At 42.1% G+C, this 18,984-nt stretch overlaps 1 protein-coding gene across 1 annotated transcript in view; it reads left to right on the top strand.

The window, feature by feature from the left end:
• The window catches only part of EDIL3 (EGF like and discoidin domains 3), a 385,232-nt gene that overhangs the window by 172,561 nt on the left and 193,687 nt on the right, over window positions 1-18,984 (top strand). Inside the window, exon 4 of the mRNA XM_077816328.1 lies at window positions 14,215-14,343. Coding sequence (XP_077672454.1) covers window positions 14,215-14,343 — 129 coding nt within the window. The remainder of the gene's footprint in view (window positions 1-14,214; window positions 14,344-18,984) is intronic.

Genomic DNA, 18,984 nt, shown 5'->3' with positions numbered 1-18,984 from the left:
TATACTTTGCGTGCGTGCCTGCAAAATGACATCTATAAGTTATCATATGAAGGAGGGCGAGGAGAGCTTTTTTGAAAGGATAGGGTAGAAATATTTCTAAAAAAAACCCATAGACTGTCTCTTTTAAATAGTGACTGTTAGTATGTATGGGTGCTAGCGTCAGTGCTTAATTGTAATAAGGAACAAAAACAACAGTTTGGAAGGTACATTAAACCTCGTGCTTTCGGTTTTACGGCAATCTCTAACTATTAGAGATTAGGGTGAGAGCTACTGGAGGGGGCAGATTATCCCACATCTGCCTACTATGGAGTTCTTACACCTTTCTCTCAAGAGTCTGGTGCTGGTCACTTTTGGACACAGGATACTGGACTAGATGAACCTTGAGTCTGATCCAATCTGGCAAGTCCTGTGGTCTTAATAGTGGAGCGTTGGAACCAAGACTAGAAGCAAGGATAATGGTTCTCTTCCGCCCCTGTGGATTAAAGCTGTTGGTCTCAGATACAATTGGCTACTTGTGCACATATCAATTTTAAGATTTAAGAGTTCCCTCTATGTGATTTACTTTGAAGACTTTGTATTTGGTAATGAACACAAGACAGCAAGATGTGAATCATCAGGACTCTGAAAAAACTGACCTCCAACAACTATTTCAATGGGGTGAGAGGTCACTGATGAGGAGTGAAATGTACCGGAGGAAATGAAGGATGCTGGTGGTGTTCCTGTGGAGACAAGTGGGATTAAAGGAGGATTGGTGCTCTAAAAGAAATAGAGGAAATTTTAGTTTTTTGAAAGGAATCATGAAGAACTTTTATCTTTTACTAGCTGATTTTTATTTTTTATTTTTTTGTATTTGCTTCAATGGCTTGTGGAGTTTTACCATATCATCAGTGTAACGATATCACTATTCCTGCTTCAGTGACATTCCTTACAGCCCGAAGAGTTCATATAATTTCTGTCCTTCATCCGTATCACCATGAGTTTCTAGTTGAATACATTCACTAATACTGTATGACTTCTGGAAGCTTGTAGAAGGGTCTGTTCTTCTAGCAGGTGTATTAGAGAGAAAACTATTACCAGGCATGCTGCTGTTTCTTTAACAGGCCTTGTTTTCTCTGTCTGTGTTACTCTATTGGGGCCTAGATTCCTGTTTTTATATTTGTTCACCCCTCTTGCTCAGTGAAGGATGATAGGTATTTTATTTTTGATTTCTTCCCTTTTTAGCGCAGCAGAGAGCTGACACTGCACATTTTTGAGTGTGAAGAATCAGACTTTGATGATGATGTGACTGATGGATAAGATGCTGGTTTAACTGTAGCATCTGTAAACAAATGGAGATATTTGTAAATGTATCTCATACCACATCTTTTTGTGGGATACTTGGTTTGACTCTTTGTTTACTGGTTTTGGTCAAGTACAATGTTGAAGAATTTTTTAAAGTTCTAAATGGTGTCTAGTGTGATGATTAAAGACCCCTTGACCCTAAAAGAGATCCTCCCACATTGCTGGCAGCATCTTCTGCCTAGAGAAGGATGAGTGCTAACCTTTTTTTAAACTTTGACTGACTCACTGAAATATGTTTGTTAGTAAACATGGTGTCAGGGTTCCTCCCCCACTCTGAACTCTAGGGTACAGATGTGGGGACCTGCATGAAAACCTCCTAAGCTTACTTTTACCAGCTTAGGTTAAAACTTCCCTAAGGTACAAATTAATTTTATCCTTTGCCCTTGGAATATCCACTGCCACCACCAAACTGTAACTGGGTTTACTGGGAAACGTAGTTTGGACACGTCTTTCCCCCCAAAATCCTCCCAACCCTTGCACCCCACTTCCTGGGAAAGGTTTGGTAAAAATCCTCACCAATTTGCATAGGTGACCACAGACCCAAACCCTTGGATCTGAGAACAATGAAAAAGCATTCAGTTTTTCTTACAAGAAGACTTTTAATAGAAATAGAAGTAAAGGAATCACCTCTGTAAAATCAGGATGGTAGATACCTTACAGGGTAATTAGATTCAAAACATAGAGAATCCCTCTAGGCAAAACCTTAAGTTACAAAAAAGACACACAGACAGGAATAGTCATTCTATTCAGCACAGTTCTTTTCTCAGCCATTTAAAGAAATCATAATCTAACACATACCTAGCTAGATTACTTACTAAAAGTTCTAAGACTCCATTCCTGTTCTATCCCCGGCAAAAGCAGCATACCGACAGACACAGACCCTTTGTTTTTCTCCCTCCTCCCAGTATCTTTGAAAGTATCTTGTCTCCTCATTGGTCATTTTGGTCAGGTGCCAGCAAGGTTACCTTTAGCTTCTTAACCCTTTACAGGTGAGAGGATTTTTTCTCTGGCCAGGAGGGATTTTAAAGGGGTTTACCCTTCCCTTTATATTTATGACACATGGGGAGGCTTGTATTGTTCTTCCAGACAGCATTTGTGTATACTGGTAGTGAATAGTGAACATCAATTTGCCCCGGACACCTTACAGAGAAAGAGAGTCCTAAAGAGCACTCACAATATTTACAGTTGTGAGATCTATGAGAGAGCTCCACATCCAAAATATCCTCCTTGCTTAAGGGAGAGTAGAGGGTGCTGGGGTGCTGTGCCCCCTCCCCGCCGCCCCGCCCATCCATGCTTTCTAGCCCTTTAAGCAGCTACAAAATGGCTGCTGTCAGCTCTGCAGCTGTTTTCTCACTCTGTTTCCTACCTTGCCTCCTGGTGTGCTGTTTGTAAACAGCTCTGCTGCTAGGCACTTTAACTCAATGGTTGCCTTTGATATACATTTTAATAATACTTCCACTTTTGCTCAGAATGAGCTCAGTTATGCCTCACATAAGACTGAGCTGGGCTGAGGACTGGGAAGAGGGTTCACTGCCTGAGCAACAATGTCTTGGAGTTTTACTTTCTTCAGTATAATCAGTGCTTCCTGGGCACTGGAAGGAGGGTGCTAGGATGCTTTGCTTCATACATGTAGCCAGCATTTCCCAGAAGCTCAGCTCTACTGCACATACGGAGCTGAAGTCTTGCCACTCTTCCCCATAAAATATCTAGACACTTCCACTAACTGGTCCTTGCAGCTTCCCCCCTCCCCTTCCCCACCCATGCACGCACCCCTTGTGTGTCTAAGGCCTGCTGCCTAATTATGTCTGCCCCATATTTGAATACACTGGAGTGGTGGTGGTGGAATTTTCATAACCCATCTCATCACCACTCCCTGGTTTATATAGTGTTTTTCATCTTCCAGTGTGCTTTACAAAGATTGATTCAAAAATCTTCTTCCCAGAAATGGCAGGCTGCACAAAAGACAGAAAAGTAGGGCTGGAAATCTTGGAAGAAATAGGAAGTGCAAAGAAATTCCATTTCTGTCTTATTTGAAACATTAGTTTGCACATCCCTCATATCAAAACTAAGCTTTCAGATCATTCCAAACTGATTCATCTATTTTTAGTATTTATTATCATTGTCAAACTACGTCTTACTTGGAATGGCAGGAAATCATTTTCCCATTTCAGTGCTTTGGTATTTTAAATACAAACAACTTGTCTCATTTTTCAAATGTTCAGTCACCAGCACAAGGTTGGGTTATCCCAAGTGTATACATTTTTATGGAGATTAAATTGACTGTTCTTGTCAAAAAGGCAAAGAATTAACATGTTTCTGCCTTAAGTCCCTTTGCTATTCCATTGAGAACATGTTTTTAAATTCCATTGTATAAAAACCTCAGATATTTCAGTCACAGCTTCTAAAAAATTCAACAGCTGCCATCTTTTAAGTTAACTTTTAGTATCTTTCTCATGCAGCATGGGATTCCAATTGAATATCAATGTTCTTAACTTTTGAAGATTAATTCCACTTATTACTGTTGGCTATTGCCAATGGAATTGTATAGAGGAAGACTCAAAAGAGCAGCAAACTGAATAGATTTATTACTTCTAGTGTGCAATTAATCTTGTTGACATTACTTTAAATGAACATGGATAAAAATGCCTGGAAAGCATACTGTTGAATTCAACTACTCATTAATATTGATCAAATGTTGTTCTCTTTGTGTTAGAAGCTCCTTAAAGATTACCTACAAAAGTATTACAGCACTATTGATGAAAAAACAAATCCCTGAAGTCCATTGTGTTTTAAAAGTAATTTTACAAGATTAGGTTCTAAAGAAGGGTGGTTACAAACTTTGTTGTCTGTATAGATGATGTAAATAACACAGAATGTCAATCAGAGTGAAAGTTGGGTTTTTCATTCCACTGATAATATAATGTCATCTGTGGGATGCATATATCTAAAGAGATGTAATCCCCTGATCCTCCAAAGAGAGGTGTACAGTCAAACCCCCATGCACACGTCTTTGCAGAACTGGGGAGAAAATGATGGTTTGCAAAGAATAGGACCTTGATGCAGAAAGGTACTTAAGCATGGGAGTAGTCTCACGGACTTCAGTAAGACTACTCACATGCTTGAAGTTACACACACATTTAATTACTTTGCTGCATCAGGGACTCAAAGAGGTAGTTCTTTAGACATACCCCAAAAACAGAGAACTGTAAAGTTAGTGCCTAATTTAATTTTAGTCATTCCTTCTTTTAGAATGTAAATCAGGCTAACTAGCATTTGTAATTCATTTCTTTTAGTAAACAAAATGTTTAACGAGTGCAAATTAGCTGATTGGTGTTCTCTGGCTTTCAGTGAGACTCCTTTAATTAAAATGTTGGCATGGCTTTCAAATACATTTTTCTGAAGTACCAGTTTCTTTTAAAAGAAACAGAAACAAACAAAACATACTACTAGTTACTAAGGCCTTGTCTACACTGCCACTTTACTGCACTGAAACTTTGTCACTCGGGGAGTGAAAAAACACACCCCTGAGTGCTGCAAGTTTCAGCGCTGTAAATTGGCAGTGTAGACAGTGCACCAGCGCTCCCAGCACTGGCAGCTACTCCCCTCATTGGGGTGTTTGTTTTTTTTTACAGCGCTGGTACCGCAACTACACAGCCACATTAAAGCGCTGCTGTGGCTGCAACTGCATCTGTATCTCCCCTCAGTGGTCTAGCAAGAGCACCCACTCTCAGGGATTCCGCTCCCCAACCATTGCCTGCATCTCACTCCATTCTAACTGGACAAGCTGTCTAAACAGGCCTACTTGCTTTCTCTTCCGAGATGGTTAACAGTGGAACACTTTGCGGGACTATTTTTTTTAATCCCATTCCGCCCCACGGTACCCACTCCCACCTGCTCCCACACTGTTTGTTCAATTTTATCCCGTTCCCACTATTATGGGAGCGAGTCCCGAGGCACTCGTAGGATCCCAGTCCTGGTTATCAGTGTGACTGCCCACAGTTGTAGGTTACCTCACAGTACTTTCTAAGAAATCCTATTTTATTCTTAAAGTAACAAGCATTATAGAGAAAACTTTTTAAAATGACTAGAGAATCTACACGCATGCTGATAAGCTTACCAGAAATCACCCCAACCCTAATGTGGGCTCTGGGAGGAGCAGTCCATCAATACCCCACTCAAGAGGTTTCCTTGTGGTTTTGAGTTGATCTTAGCTTCAGTTCAGAACAAGCACCCAGTCTTAGGGGTCCTCAATAGGCCCAGTCCATCCAAACATTCCCTAAGGACTGGGGCCCTCTGTGGACTAAGGGTCCTGTCCAGTTGCTGGAACAGGAAGAATGCCTTGAGCCTGTTTAAAACCAGATTATTTATCAAAAACTCCTTTCTTTGTCTGTTGAACAAGTATAAGCAAACCCCTTGGGGGACGTGGGTGGCTTCAAAGGGCTGATAACCAGAAGAATTACATTAGCATCCCTCTCCTCCTAGAGCAGATACATGCAATTCCAGAGTAACACATACACAATTGCAGTTTTAGTACAATGATCCTCAAAGATATTAAACCTAATGCAATAATGTTTAACTTTATTCAGTAAAGTTTATCTTAATTCCATAGGGTTTCTTCAGGGCATGGGAGGATATTGTCAGTCTGCTACATATGTAGTTAGAATAAAAATACTAGTATCCCAATCCATAACTACAAAAACAATCGGAATAGTTAGCATATTAATAATCTTTTTTTCCAAAAGAATGCTAGAAGAGACTGAAACGTTATCAATATGTTTATTATGTTGCTGAATAAATGAACATGTAAGCCACTGAGGGGTAGGCCCAAGTCTCAGAATTCAGTTCTGAATCTTATATTCCTCTTCAAGTAAATGGAGGTGTGTATTCCAGCACACTGGAGCCGGAGAACTTTGCCTAAGTCCCCGCAAGGGAGGTGCTCATGCCCTGTGGCCACAGTCCCTCCCTTGGCCGTATGAGGGTGGCAGTGCCACAACACCTTCAGGTCTTTCTCACGGTCCGTGGCTAGAGTCGGAGCTTTCAGTCTCAGTTTCTGAGAATTTTTTTCTTTTGTACATACTAATTAGGTTAATGTTAGGGTTAGTGTAGTACGAGGTAAGAGCAGTTGGCTGCCCTGTGTGATGCCCTCACTAGGGTTCAAGCATTATCCATCCAGGGTATCTGGTGTTCCATTTGCAAATCATTCACAGAGAGGACTCAGGTGGCGAAAGACTTGTGACTGAAGCAGCAGCTTCAGCACTGAGGCCCTCATGTAGTTGGCAGTCACCTTTGGACCCGGCAAGAAATGCTGCTTCGGGTAATGCTGCTTGGGGCCCTGGCGTTTTTCCCCAAGAGGAAGAGGGCCCATAAAATAAATTGGGACCATTCCAAGACTGGAGGAATTCCTCCTCTATTTCTAAGAGGAGTGCTGATTAACACCGTATTCCTTCTGGTACATGGGATGAAGCAGGTCTGTCTAACCACTTCCCAGTACCATGCCGAGACCAGCAAGAGCCCTACCATTGACTCTGGTTCCAGCCACGGGGCGTCCGTTGAGATCAGTACCAATGGCATCAGTACCAATGCTGACTGTCTCCATGCTGGCAGCATACCAAGTGGCATCAGACTGTTTTGCCTCTCAGTCAGGACTCTCCATTGGTTTGCTGGTGTTGGTACCTTCTAGCTTCATCACAGAGCTACTGAGCTCACTGGCATCATAGCTTGTACTACCCAGGCTTCAGACTTTGAAGTTGAGGCCGACACTAGGTCGAGCACCAAAGGCCCCCTCAACATTGGTGCATACGTACTTCAGCATTGTCATTCTCTTGGCTCAGACCCCTTTGTCATATTCAGTACTGTCCTGAGTCTCATCTGTCCTGGTACTGGGTGTATCTCTCATCCCGGTACTGCCATTGCAGATCCCCCATTCCTCCTTGGCACCAATGCTGCCCCCATATTGGGCTTCAGACAAGTCTGATCATTTGTTTGTCCCATTGGGGCTGGCTACCCTGTTGTTATCTGAGAACCTCTGGGACACCTCAAGATCCAGGTCAGAAATTTCCTTCCTCTCCTCATTGGATAGGCTCCAGAGATCATCCTCAGATCAACTGGTACTGTATTGGTACTGAGATCAACATCACAGCTGGGACAGGGGCTCTTGACCCGGTGCCTGCTGGCCACCAGTGACTCATCCATACACCTAGCTGCCTCTTTGGAATCTTTGTGACACTCCTCCTTCCCTGAAGTCCCACTCCTTGATCTGCTCCAAAGATCACCAATACCGATGGGGTCCTTACTCCCAAACCATCTCAGCGGCAAGTGGCTGGTGAGTCAATTCCCTTTGGATCTTCACCGTTACTCCAACTAAATCCTGTGGTTCAAAAACAGGACCCATTGTTGGCACAGCAGACTTCCTCTCCCTCAATGTCTGAGGACTTTATGGCATAACAGGATGCCCTGAGGCATATGGCTTGTACCTTAGCTTTCCAGATAGAATTCCAATGGAAGAATATGCATAAACAGCTGGATATTCTCCAATCATCAGCTTCAGGGAAAGTAGACCTTCTGATAAATGAGGCTTTTTTGGAACGTGCAAAATCCCTTTGGTATTCTCCAGCTTCATTGTCTCCCATGGCAAAGCATTCAGAGAGGTGTTACTTCATTTCTGTGCAGGGTTTTGAGGGTTTTTACTCCCAGCTGGCCCGTAACTCTCTAGTGGTAACGGCAGCAAGTGGCAGGGCATGGCAAGGAAGGTGTAAGTCTACTCCTAAGGACAAAGAATCCAAAAGGATGGATTTAATGGGGAGGAAGATTCACACCTCCTCTTTCCTGCAAATGTGCATCATGAACCAGCAGGCATTGAGCTCTAAATATGACTTTGTCAAGTGGGTGGCCATGTCTAAGTTTGTGGACAAGTTGTCAGAACCTTCCATGGAAGAGTTTATGGTATTCATTGTGGAAGGTCTTATGGTGGCCAAGGCCCTGTTGCAGTCAGCTTCGGACTTGGCAGATGCCTCAGACAAAATTATGGCATTGCTGTGACTATGAGGAGATCCACATGGCTTCAGAATTCTTTGGGAATAGATATTCTGGCCATGAAGATTCACCACTACAGTGCTCAGAAGAAACAGCAGCAATACTGGCCACAGTGTTTTTTCGGACAGTCCTCCCTTCCTATAAAGCAGCAGGACTACTCCTGGAAGGGCCATGAATCCCAGAGGAGAAGGTCCTCTGGTTCTGGGTTTAACCAGCCAGCTCCCCGCCCAACCACTCAGCATCCATTTTGACTCGTGTGTCTAGGACAGCGATCTAGTGGTGACCTCTCCTTCTCCATCCCTTCTGTTCAGGGACAGGCTGGCTCAATTTTATGGTGTGTGGTGTGTGACCTTTCCAATGATATCTTACATGAGCCATCTTGCATAAAGTATATCTCAGTTATGTCATACCCATATCATAAGCATATTTTCATAAAGAATATGGAGTGAAACGTCACAGGCCGGACTTTTGTTTTTGCCGGTGGGTGCTTCTCAAGAGGGGTGTGTGTTGGGGAGGGGGCAGGGAGTAAGCACTCTGCCAGTTTTGGGGGGAGTGTATTTTCAGCATATTTTATACACTTCTTTCATATTCTGGTTTACTGAATGTGTCTATCATTGGCATCTTTACTATTTTAATAATGATTAAATTATTATGAACTACATAATTACATTATCATGAATTACAGACTATTAAAATCATGCAATCACCTACAAGCTGTCTTCACTCATGTCCCAGTTTAAAGACATTATGTCTCACTGTAGCTTTCTGGATGAAACTGTCAGCAATCTTATTCATATCTAGTTCTCTGGTATTGTCTTGATGAAAGTTAAAGACAGAGCCCCCCAAAATGAAACTTACAGCGCTTTTAACTTTAAATCATTCATTTCCCAGTGTTGTTTGACAGTAAACTATGGGCAATGTTACACTGCAATCTTAAGTTGACTTCAGTTAAGTCAACATCCAGCCGCTGCAGTAATTAAGTCGGTAGTGCTTGTCTACACCATACTCTTTGTGTCGGTGGAGCGCGTCCTCAGTAGCAGTGCTTGCATTGATGCAGAGAGCGCTGTACTGTAGGTAGCTATCCCACACTGCAACTTTCTGCAGGGGTTTTGGGAAGGGCTTGCAATGCCTCACAGAACCAAAACATTCTCACAGGGATGACTTCAATGTCCATAACGTAGTTTTCTCCCTACCTCTTCTGATTTCAACTGGAACCAATCATATTTTGTGCCTTTTTTCAAAAGACTGGCATAGCTACATGTATGCCATATCACCTGAGAAGCATGGACCCCGCTCAGCTGCGTGCTGTTGTTGTGAGCATTACAAACACCACACAGCTTATCCTGCGTATTTCCAGAGCCACGAGAGGGGCTGCTGTACAGAACACTACAGTGTCCTTCAAGAAGCCCTGCTGGAAGCCATAGTATGAAACAATTCCTGGTTGCTTCTGGCAGTCACTCAGCAGCTGAACATGGTGGAGCGCCATTTTTTGGTCCTGAGAAACAAGCGCTGACTGGTGGAAACACATCATTATGCAGTTATGAGATGTTGATCAGTGGCTGCAGAATTTTCATATGCATAAAGCCACTTTCCAAGAACTGTGTGCAGAGCTCCCCACAGCCCTGCCACTCAGCGACACTAAAATGAGACCTGGTCTGAAAGTGGAAAAGCGAGTGGCGATCGCTGTGCGGAAGCTGGCAACACCAGATTGTCAGCAGTCAGTGGAGAATCAATTAGGAGTTGGTAAATTCACTGTGGGGGCTATTGTGATCTGAGTATGCAGGGCCATTAATCACTTTTTGCAAAGAAGGGTTGTGACTCTGGGCAATGTGCACAAAATACTCGATGGGGTTCCCTAACTACAGTGAGGCGATATATGGCACGCATCTCCCTATCTTGGTATCCAACCAAAGAGTACAAAAACAAAAGGTTACTTTTCAATGGTGTTGCAAGCACTGGTGGATCACTGGGGCCATTTTACCGCCATCAATGTGCGATGGTAAGGGAAAGGTGCATGACACATGCATCTTTAAGAACACAGGTCTGTTCAGAAACCTGCAAGCAGGGACTTTCTTTTTGGAATGCAAAAGAACCACTAGTGATGTTGAAATGCCAATAGCGATCCTGGAAGACCCAGACTACCCCTTACTCCAGTGGCTCATGAAGCCATATACCGGACATCTGGATAGCAGCAACTGGATCAGTTCAACAATAGGTGTACCAAGTGCAGAATAGTGGCTGAATGAGCCTCTGGCTGTTTAAAGGGTCACTGGCGCAATTTGCTTGCTAGCTTAGACCTCAGGGAAAGCAATTGTCCCACAGTCATAGCTCCCGACTTCATAATATCTGTGAGGCAAAGGAATAGAAGTTTCCACAGGGATGGGGCATGGAGAAGGATAGGCTGTCTGCTAATTTTGAGCAGACAGATTATTGGGCGGTTCAGTCAAGGTCTGCTGTGCCAGCTGTGTGCGCCGAGCTGGAACAGCACACAGGGAGAACACACACACGCAGCCAAACATCTAACCACACCTGATACCAAGACTATAAGAAGAGCTCAGCATGAAGCACTGTGCCTCAGGGAGGCTTTGAAAACCCATTTCAGTAATGAGCCACAGTAATGTGCACAGCTTCTCTGCATTGTGCCTTCCCATAGTGTGAACCTTACTGTGGATGTTGGGTTTTTGTCTCCAACACATCCCCTCTGTTGCCTCACTTTCCCTGTTTCTCCCCTCCACTCCACCCCCTTTTAAATGAATAAAAATTAATTCATTCTTAAGACATGGACTTCTTTGACCAAACATGCTGAAACTTCATGATCACAAATAGAATTTAAGCTTGGACACATGGTGGAATAAAATTGGGAGGGGAAAAACACATTCATTTTGTCTTTAAAAGCTCAGTAGCCTTGCTTGTCACACAACATCATATATGCGGCTTTTTTTCTTTGGACCCTCCCCTGGAGTTGAGTGGAAGGGATATTACTTTCCCTGCCTCACCTCCTGGAATGTTTGGGAGAGGGGGAGAGGGAGGGGAAATACGGCAATGTTGGAATGCTGTTGTGCAGGGGCTGCAGAGGGAGTCTAGCCTCAAGGTGTTTCTCCTGAAGGTCAGCCAGATGCCTCAGAATGTCTGTTTCTTCCTTCAGAATCCCCAGCGTCTGCTGCCTGCCATGCTCATGCTCCTGGGCTGCTCTCCTGCTCGCCATGTCCAGTTTTTCAGAGAGAGAAATCCTCCATGCACTCTGCTCAGGGTCTGCTGTCCCAGAGGCATTCATTATCTCATTAAACATGTCATCACGTGATCTCTTTCACCTTTATCTTATCTGGGAGAGCCTCTCTGCTGGTGTAGAGGAAGAGCTGAAGGCCGCACTTTCAGCTATAAGCCATGGAAAGCACAAAGCAACTACTGTCAGTACAGACCAGTGTCTAGTGCAAAGTTACTCTATAAAAGTCACTCCCCTTACTTCATGGAAGTTTAAGGCAGAACATTTTCATTTACACAAGGTATGCGTTGAACTGGTTTGCTGTCCCAGCCATGGTGAATATAGCCCTGAGGCATGGGCGCCGGACCATGAGCAGCATTGGGTGGGCAACCCACACCATGTCCAGAGCCACCTCCCCTTTGTAACTTGGATATTGTCTGGAGATTGGGGACCAGTGTTCACCTTCCCAAACTGCAAGCCTTGGCAAAACCTGTGCTGGGGAAGGGGAGAGGGTGCTTGTGGTGGTGAGTGGGCACCACAAAATTTCCCTTCCCCACAACCAACTCCCTAGTGCCACTGATGCTAGCGGTTGCCCGAGGCTTGCAGTTACTGAGGTCAGTGCTGACCCCTGCCACCTAAACTACTGCCATATTTTGGAAACCATTGATGAAGGGAGCAAAGACACTATTGTTTGCACAGGCACTATTGTTTGTGGTCCGAGCAGTTGAAATGAAAACTACCACCATCTCCCCTAGATGACCCTAGCTGATATCACTCTCCTGAGGGTAACAGTGGTGGCAAGGGAACAGATGTTGCAAGCATCCAGGTACAGATCGGGTCCTTATGCTGCTATGCTGTATATTGCAATGATGCCAGCCAAATTAATACTGGAGTGGCACGGGAAAGTATCCTACTGTGGTAGAAGAAATAAGGAAGCCCTCCCCAGAAACCGTCTGCAATGGATTGCAGAATATTTCTATGGAAGGTTCCTGGAGATCTCTTTGGAGGAGTCCCAGGCCATCCCTATATACATAAACAGTCTTTTTTGTGGGGCATCCTCTGCCTAGCTCATGCAGCCACTGGGAAGCAGATAGTCACTTGACCTCACCTTGTTAATTTTAATAAAAAAATAGGATATAAGAACATTTGACTCCAAAGTACTACTTGAAATTGCATACTCATCAGAGGTTCCTTCCCTGGCATCACGCTCAGCCGCGATGCTGTTCTGCGACCAGTTGGACTGCTCTAGGGTTACAAACAGCTCCTGGCTCTCCAGGAAAATGGATCCCCCACTTGCCTGTCTCCTATTCTCCTCCTCCTCTTCCTCATCTGAGACCTCCTCCTCAGCACTGCCTGCTCTGACCTGGAACTCCAACTCCTCAGAGGTATCCACGCTGCTCTTGGGGGTTGTGGTGGGTTTGCTGCTGTAGACTGTTCGCCTCCCTTGCCTTCTGGTATGCCTGCCTCAGTTCCTTGATTTTCATGTGGCACTGCTGCGTGTCCCTGGTAGCCCTTAGGATGGAAAATATTTTCTCTTTCTACCACAAAATAAGATTTTAAGTGGCTGAATAATTACAAGGCTTATACCACTGCATTTCAAGAATGGAGATTAGCTTGTGTGTGTATGCGGAGAGGAGTTGGGGGTGGTAAAGAGTGTAAATAAAATAGTTTTGTAGTGCTCACTTGAGAATTTTTTAAGGCATATTATTGATTTTTAAACATACAGATCACTGACTACCAATTCTTTGTGATGTAAGACTGGAAACAATCTTTATCTAATGCAAAAATTTATTCTTATAGGAATTTTATTGATCAGTATAACTGAGATATTAAAACCACAGTGAATGGTAAATGCTTTCAACACAAAACAGTTAAAAAGAAAAGAATAAACAACTGACCTAGATTTAACATAGTCTAGTTATTTCAAGGCATCCACAGTCTATATAAAAATAACATTTACTGTACTTAGAAACTCTACCAAAACACCCACTGTGAATGAGAGACTGACAAACAATTAGATCTCAGTTTTATGCAGAAATTTTATTTTAGCTATCATAGCATGTGTGTAGTAGAAAGAAGTGATTTCATTTATGAAATTAACTCTTAGAACTGATTTGAAACAGATAAGTTAAGAAGTTGCTTACCATAGAAGGGAAAATTGGTTCAGATAACCTAATAACTGGTGTATACTGTCACATGTTCTCAAAGTGAAGCTCACCCAGTACACGACATCCTTCATACCACTAAAGCCCCATGTAGGGGCTGTGAAGGTATACTTGAGGTGAAACTCCTTGCATACCTGGTAAGCCTTGTAGGTCTAGGAATTGTATGCAAATGAGTAACTGCCATAAGAGTCACTTGCTGAATATGCATTACCTCATTAACGTAAGTGGTAAAACACCTATTGTTTTCAATGGGAGCAAGATCAGGCACCTTAATCCTATGTGCTTCTCTTCTACTAAAAAAATAATTATGTGATTAATAAAGAGTGACATGTTTCATAATTCTTTATGTTAATAAAACCTACAATGGTAAGTAATCTGAATGAAGTGAAGGATAGATTTTAGTGGGTTAGTGGAATATATAATATGGGGGTTAAATGAAAACACTTAAATTACTACTGTATTTTTATCTTTCAGGACCTTGCCTTCCTAATCCCTGTCATAATGGTGGAATCTGTGAAATTAGTGAAGCGTATCGAGGGGATACATTCATAGGATACGTCTGTAAATGTCCAAAGGGATTTAATGGAATTCACTGCCAGCACAGTAAGTTTCAATACTGTAACTGTTATTAGATTTATGGACAAGAGCCTTTAAAATCTCTTTCTATGTCTGCAGTGTTAATACTGACACCTGTTCTCATTTCCTGGGACATCTAATTAGTAGGTCTTTATGCCATGACCAGGTTAGTGCTGTTGAATATTGAGAACACTACCAATTTAAAATTACTTTTTCTCATGATTGTTGGTGCTGAGCCATTGACAGGAAATGAAACAAAAGGTAAATTGTTTGAGCTTATACTAAAAATACAGTTCTAAAGAAAGACTAACCAAATTCTGCTCTCATTTACTGTGAGTGTAACGGAGAACAGACGTTGGCCTGATGTGTCTAATAGTACAGTGAAGTAAAGGCTTTGGGTTTTGTCTGATGCTGATTAATTTGATTAATGACAGCTGAAAATATAAAGGGTAGTTAAAAGGAGATTTTTATTTTAGTTAATTTTCTAGATCTTCCTCCTCATCCCACTTTGATAAGAAACAAAGTGGAGTAGTCTAAATCATGCTGTTTAATTCAGTGGAAAGATTTTCCTGAGGGTTGGATGCTTCAGATTTAAAAAGGATGGACTTCTAAATTTGATGTTTTAAAGCCCAATATTTGGTCCACTTTCCACTTACTTACTTGGTCCACACACTTCTTACTTAAATCTCACATTACATTATGATCATCATATTGATATTGTTTACCTTTTAAGCATGTATAATTACAGGTCTGAAGAATTGTATTGATAATCAAGTCCTACTCTACATAAATCATTAATAGTAAATCTCACACTGTAGAAAGGGATAGTTCCTAAACTGTCAGTGACATCTCTGGAGTTTATTAAAAACTATATGAAGGGAGTCCCACCCTATTACACTTAGCCAATATCCAGATTTTAGCAAAAGAACAGCTTTTACTTTAATTATGCAGCAAATGTATGCCTCAAGGGTCTCCAATTAATATGTCAGTAGTAGTTCATCAGCAAAAGGCTGATCAATAGGAGTCATGAATATTTATCATCAAAAGAGTAACTAGACCATGAACTCTGCTGTCATGTTCTCATCCAATAAATGAGACTCCATGATCTAGAACAGTAGGAAAGTTAAATAGAAGTTCAGAGCTCTTTAATGATTCATTTAACTCATTCGGCATTAGTGGAATTAGGGTTTGTGCAAGAAGAAGCCAACTCCAAATGTTGTGTTTTACTTTCTGGATTAAGTCACCATGTGGTTCTTCTGAAGATTCTATATCTTGATGCAATTGCAAGGCAATGGCTAAATAGTGAGAAGGTTAACTCTATAGGCCTGGCTTGACAGAGCAGTGTTAATTCTAGCTTGGTGGGCTCAAAACAAGTATCAGCTACTGACAGAAGAAAGATTAAATTCAGTACCATGTGCAAATGTTGGACAATATTGTCAAATAGTTTGACAGAGTGGACATGGTTAAAATTCAGCTGCACAGGAAAAGAGGATCCCTGGTAAAAAGTTATCAGGCAACCGACGTAGCAGCCAAGATGCAGCAGTAACTGGACCGCCCTGGCTGTGGGAGACCTCTTTGAAAGCCACATGGTAGCAGTTCTCACTGAGGCAATTGCAACAAGCTAAAGCAAGGCAGTTGCAAAGCATTCAAAAACAGGATTTGGAATTAGGACTGCTTTGGGAGCAAGTCTGCAGCCAGGAAGTGAAGGGAAAAGGTCAGGACCTAGTAATAGAGCAAGGACTCCTATGTGCAAAAACAGAAGATGGTATGTTATGGATTGTACCATGGAATATGAGAAAAGATCTGCTGCTATGGGTGCATGGGTCCAGTGTGGGTGCTCGCCTCAAACAGCCAGAAGCCAAAGACAGATTGGCAAAAATGGGGTGGTGGCCCTAATGGGAAAAGGACCTGAAGGAACATTTTAATGCTTGTGTGGTTTGCGTCAGACATAATCCATCTAACAACATAGAAGAGCTTTTATGAGACAGGCATCCGGGAGTCCATGGGAATGAACTCAAATTGACTGTACTGGGGAGTTGCTGTTAGCACCAAGGGGTAACAAATATGGGCTGGTAGTCGTGAATGCTTTTTCACATTGGGTGGAAGCTTTCACTATGAAAAATATGGCTGCTCTAACTACAGCAGAACAATTGGTGTATAATCTGTTCTGCAGATGTGGAGTTCCTAACATAATTGACTCAGACTGTGGTAGTAGATTTGTGGCCTCAGTCATTAAAGAAATGACATCCTGCTAGACACTGATCAGAAGTTTCACATTCCCTATCATCCAGTGATCATCCCTATCATCAAATCCAAATTAAGAAAAGGGGTGAATGTAACAGGCAGCAATTAAGAGCTAGGGAATACAGATCCAAGGCTTTTCCCCTTACAAGGCCTTAATAAAAAGATGAATGAGATTGTGGAAGAATATAGTTAACCTAGTTGTAGCCCGTCTGGCTACTGTAGCCCTATCAGTGGCCTGACTACAGAAATTGCAAAGGCAAATTTTGCAAGTGCAAAAAAGTGTGATGGGAAAAATAAGGTGGAAGTACAACAGACCAAGGCATGGTTCAATGCCAAAGAAGACCTGACTGAGCATCAAGTGGAACTGAAATTATGATTCCAAATCAGGCTCCATACCGCATTTTCCCGAAGATGAGGTGGTATGGTCCATACTTGGTATAGGACAGACTTGGCCCCTTTGTATACTTGCTAGACCCATGAAATAAAGACAAAGCTGGGTTAATGCAAGTTAGCTCAAGGCACATTAAAATATGTAAAGAAAGAAGCAAAAAATAGTTTCTTCCCCTTTTGTTTTGTAAATTTGCATCCATGCAGTGGTGATAGTTTCCAATGTTGGGGGCTTTCTTACAGCTTAGGGTAGTATTAGACATGTACAGAATCTGCAAAGCTATTCATGTCACTCTCCCTATCCATTTAAAAGGGCAGAGATGTCAGTGCTAAGGCAGACAATAAGTGTTCACCTGGTCTTGTGGCGAAACCCTACAGCACCATGCTTAAGGTCATAAAAGGAAAAGAAGTAATCTACCATGCTATGCATGGGTGTCGGAGGGCGTACTATCCAGAGTTTTAGAGGGAGACCCCAACTCCTGTGCCACAAAAACCCTACAACAAAACAAAACAAAAACAAAAAAACATTGGAAACCATACTGAGTGGCACAAGAGTTGGGGTGTCCCTATAAAATTCTGCCAATGTTCAAAACTAAACCTCAAAATTAACTCCTTAACTAATAAATTCAACCAAGCCATGAAGAAAGGAGAGGGGATTAGTATTTTACCCCTGCAGCCAAAAGCCTTAACTATCTGCCATATGCACTCTATTACACAAACTTCAAAATAAATTAACGGTCAAGACTGTTAAACAGCACATGGATCTGGACCACACTAGTGGAAAAGGGAATTTATAACAACAGTGGATAAAATAAGCCTGGAACCTGAAAAGTGGAAAAGAGTAGGTTCTGCATGGATAGTATGTAGACGGAGCATGTTGTACAGGGATTGGTGCCTACAAAGTAGCAAAACCACTCCAAAAGCATGTAAGGTAATCTATAGTAATGTAACATATGTGTAAATGTATATAAAGGAGGAGGTTTTCTGTGTAACTTTGGGTCTGTGATGTACCCTCAATCCACCCCCTGTGTTTGAGTCTTACTAACTCAGCATACCTTTGCTATATTCCAAATAAAGATACTTGAGTAACATAATCTGGAGTTGAACTAAATTTGTAGGAAGCCAAGTAGAAAGAGGTCTTGGAGAAAATACCAACAAACTGAAATATGTACCTCAGGATTTAGTCAAATAGCACCAGCTGGACTGTGGAAAGAAACCTACTAAAAACAATAGTGGGTGATTCTTACTTGGCTTAATACTGCATTATAGGCTCTGACTATTTATTCAGGATTACACACTACATATTTATTGTCTAATAAAATTAGACATCAAAGTGTACTTAAGATAGCAACTCTTGTATTATATGCAGATTCTTAAATATAGAATGCAGTCATTAAGCAACAGACATGTTAATAAGTGATGTTAGCTTAAGTTGTTTTCATGATAATTAATGGAAAATCTGTTTTATAATGTTCTGTCTACACTAATAGAACAGCTACCACTATTCTTTCACAGAACTACATTTTCCTTTGTTTCATCTTTGTTTCTTTCTAAAAGCTGCTTTAATATAAGGGAAAACAAAATCTCAATTTTGAAATGCAAAGTTGTAACATTTCATTTCAAAATGGCCATGGTGGGTGTGTGGGGCGGGGAATCTATTCACCAAATTCTATCAGAATTCATGAATAGTTTTCATGTTCCAAAAAGTGCATTATTTGGTGAATTTACTGTTTGCTCGGGGAAAAAAAGATCCCTGTTCTACCTATGTATAAATGTGACATTTTACCCATGGTATGATCTGGACTGTTGAACAGCTGTGTCCCCTCAATTCTCCAACCTAGGGTACCTTTTGCACTGCTTTGCTGTGAGAGCAACCGCTCCCGCATGTAAAATACTCCCAGCTATACTGTCTGAATGCTATGGCCAACCGCTCATGAATTACACTGCAGAACAACACCAGCAAATTCTCAGTCCTAGACTTTCCCCCAGAAATGTGCATCTGGTACTGTTCAGCCCTCTCCTGGACAACACAAGCTC

The sequence above is a fragment of the Eretmochelys imbricata genome, chromosome 5, assembly GCF_965152235.1.
Source record: "Eretmochelys imbricata isolate rEreImb1 chromosome 5, rEreImb1.hap1, whole genome shotgun sequence".
In the NCBI taxonomy this organism is placed as follows: Eukaryota; Metazoa; Chordata; order Testudines; family Cheloniidae; genus Eretmochelys; species Eretmochelys imbricata.
Note: the sequence above shows the minus strand (reverse complement) of the source record. Positions and strands in the feature narration are given on the sequence as shown.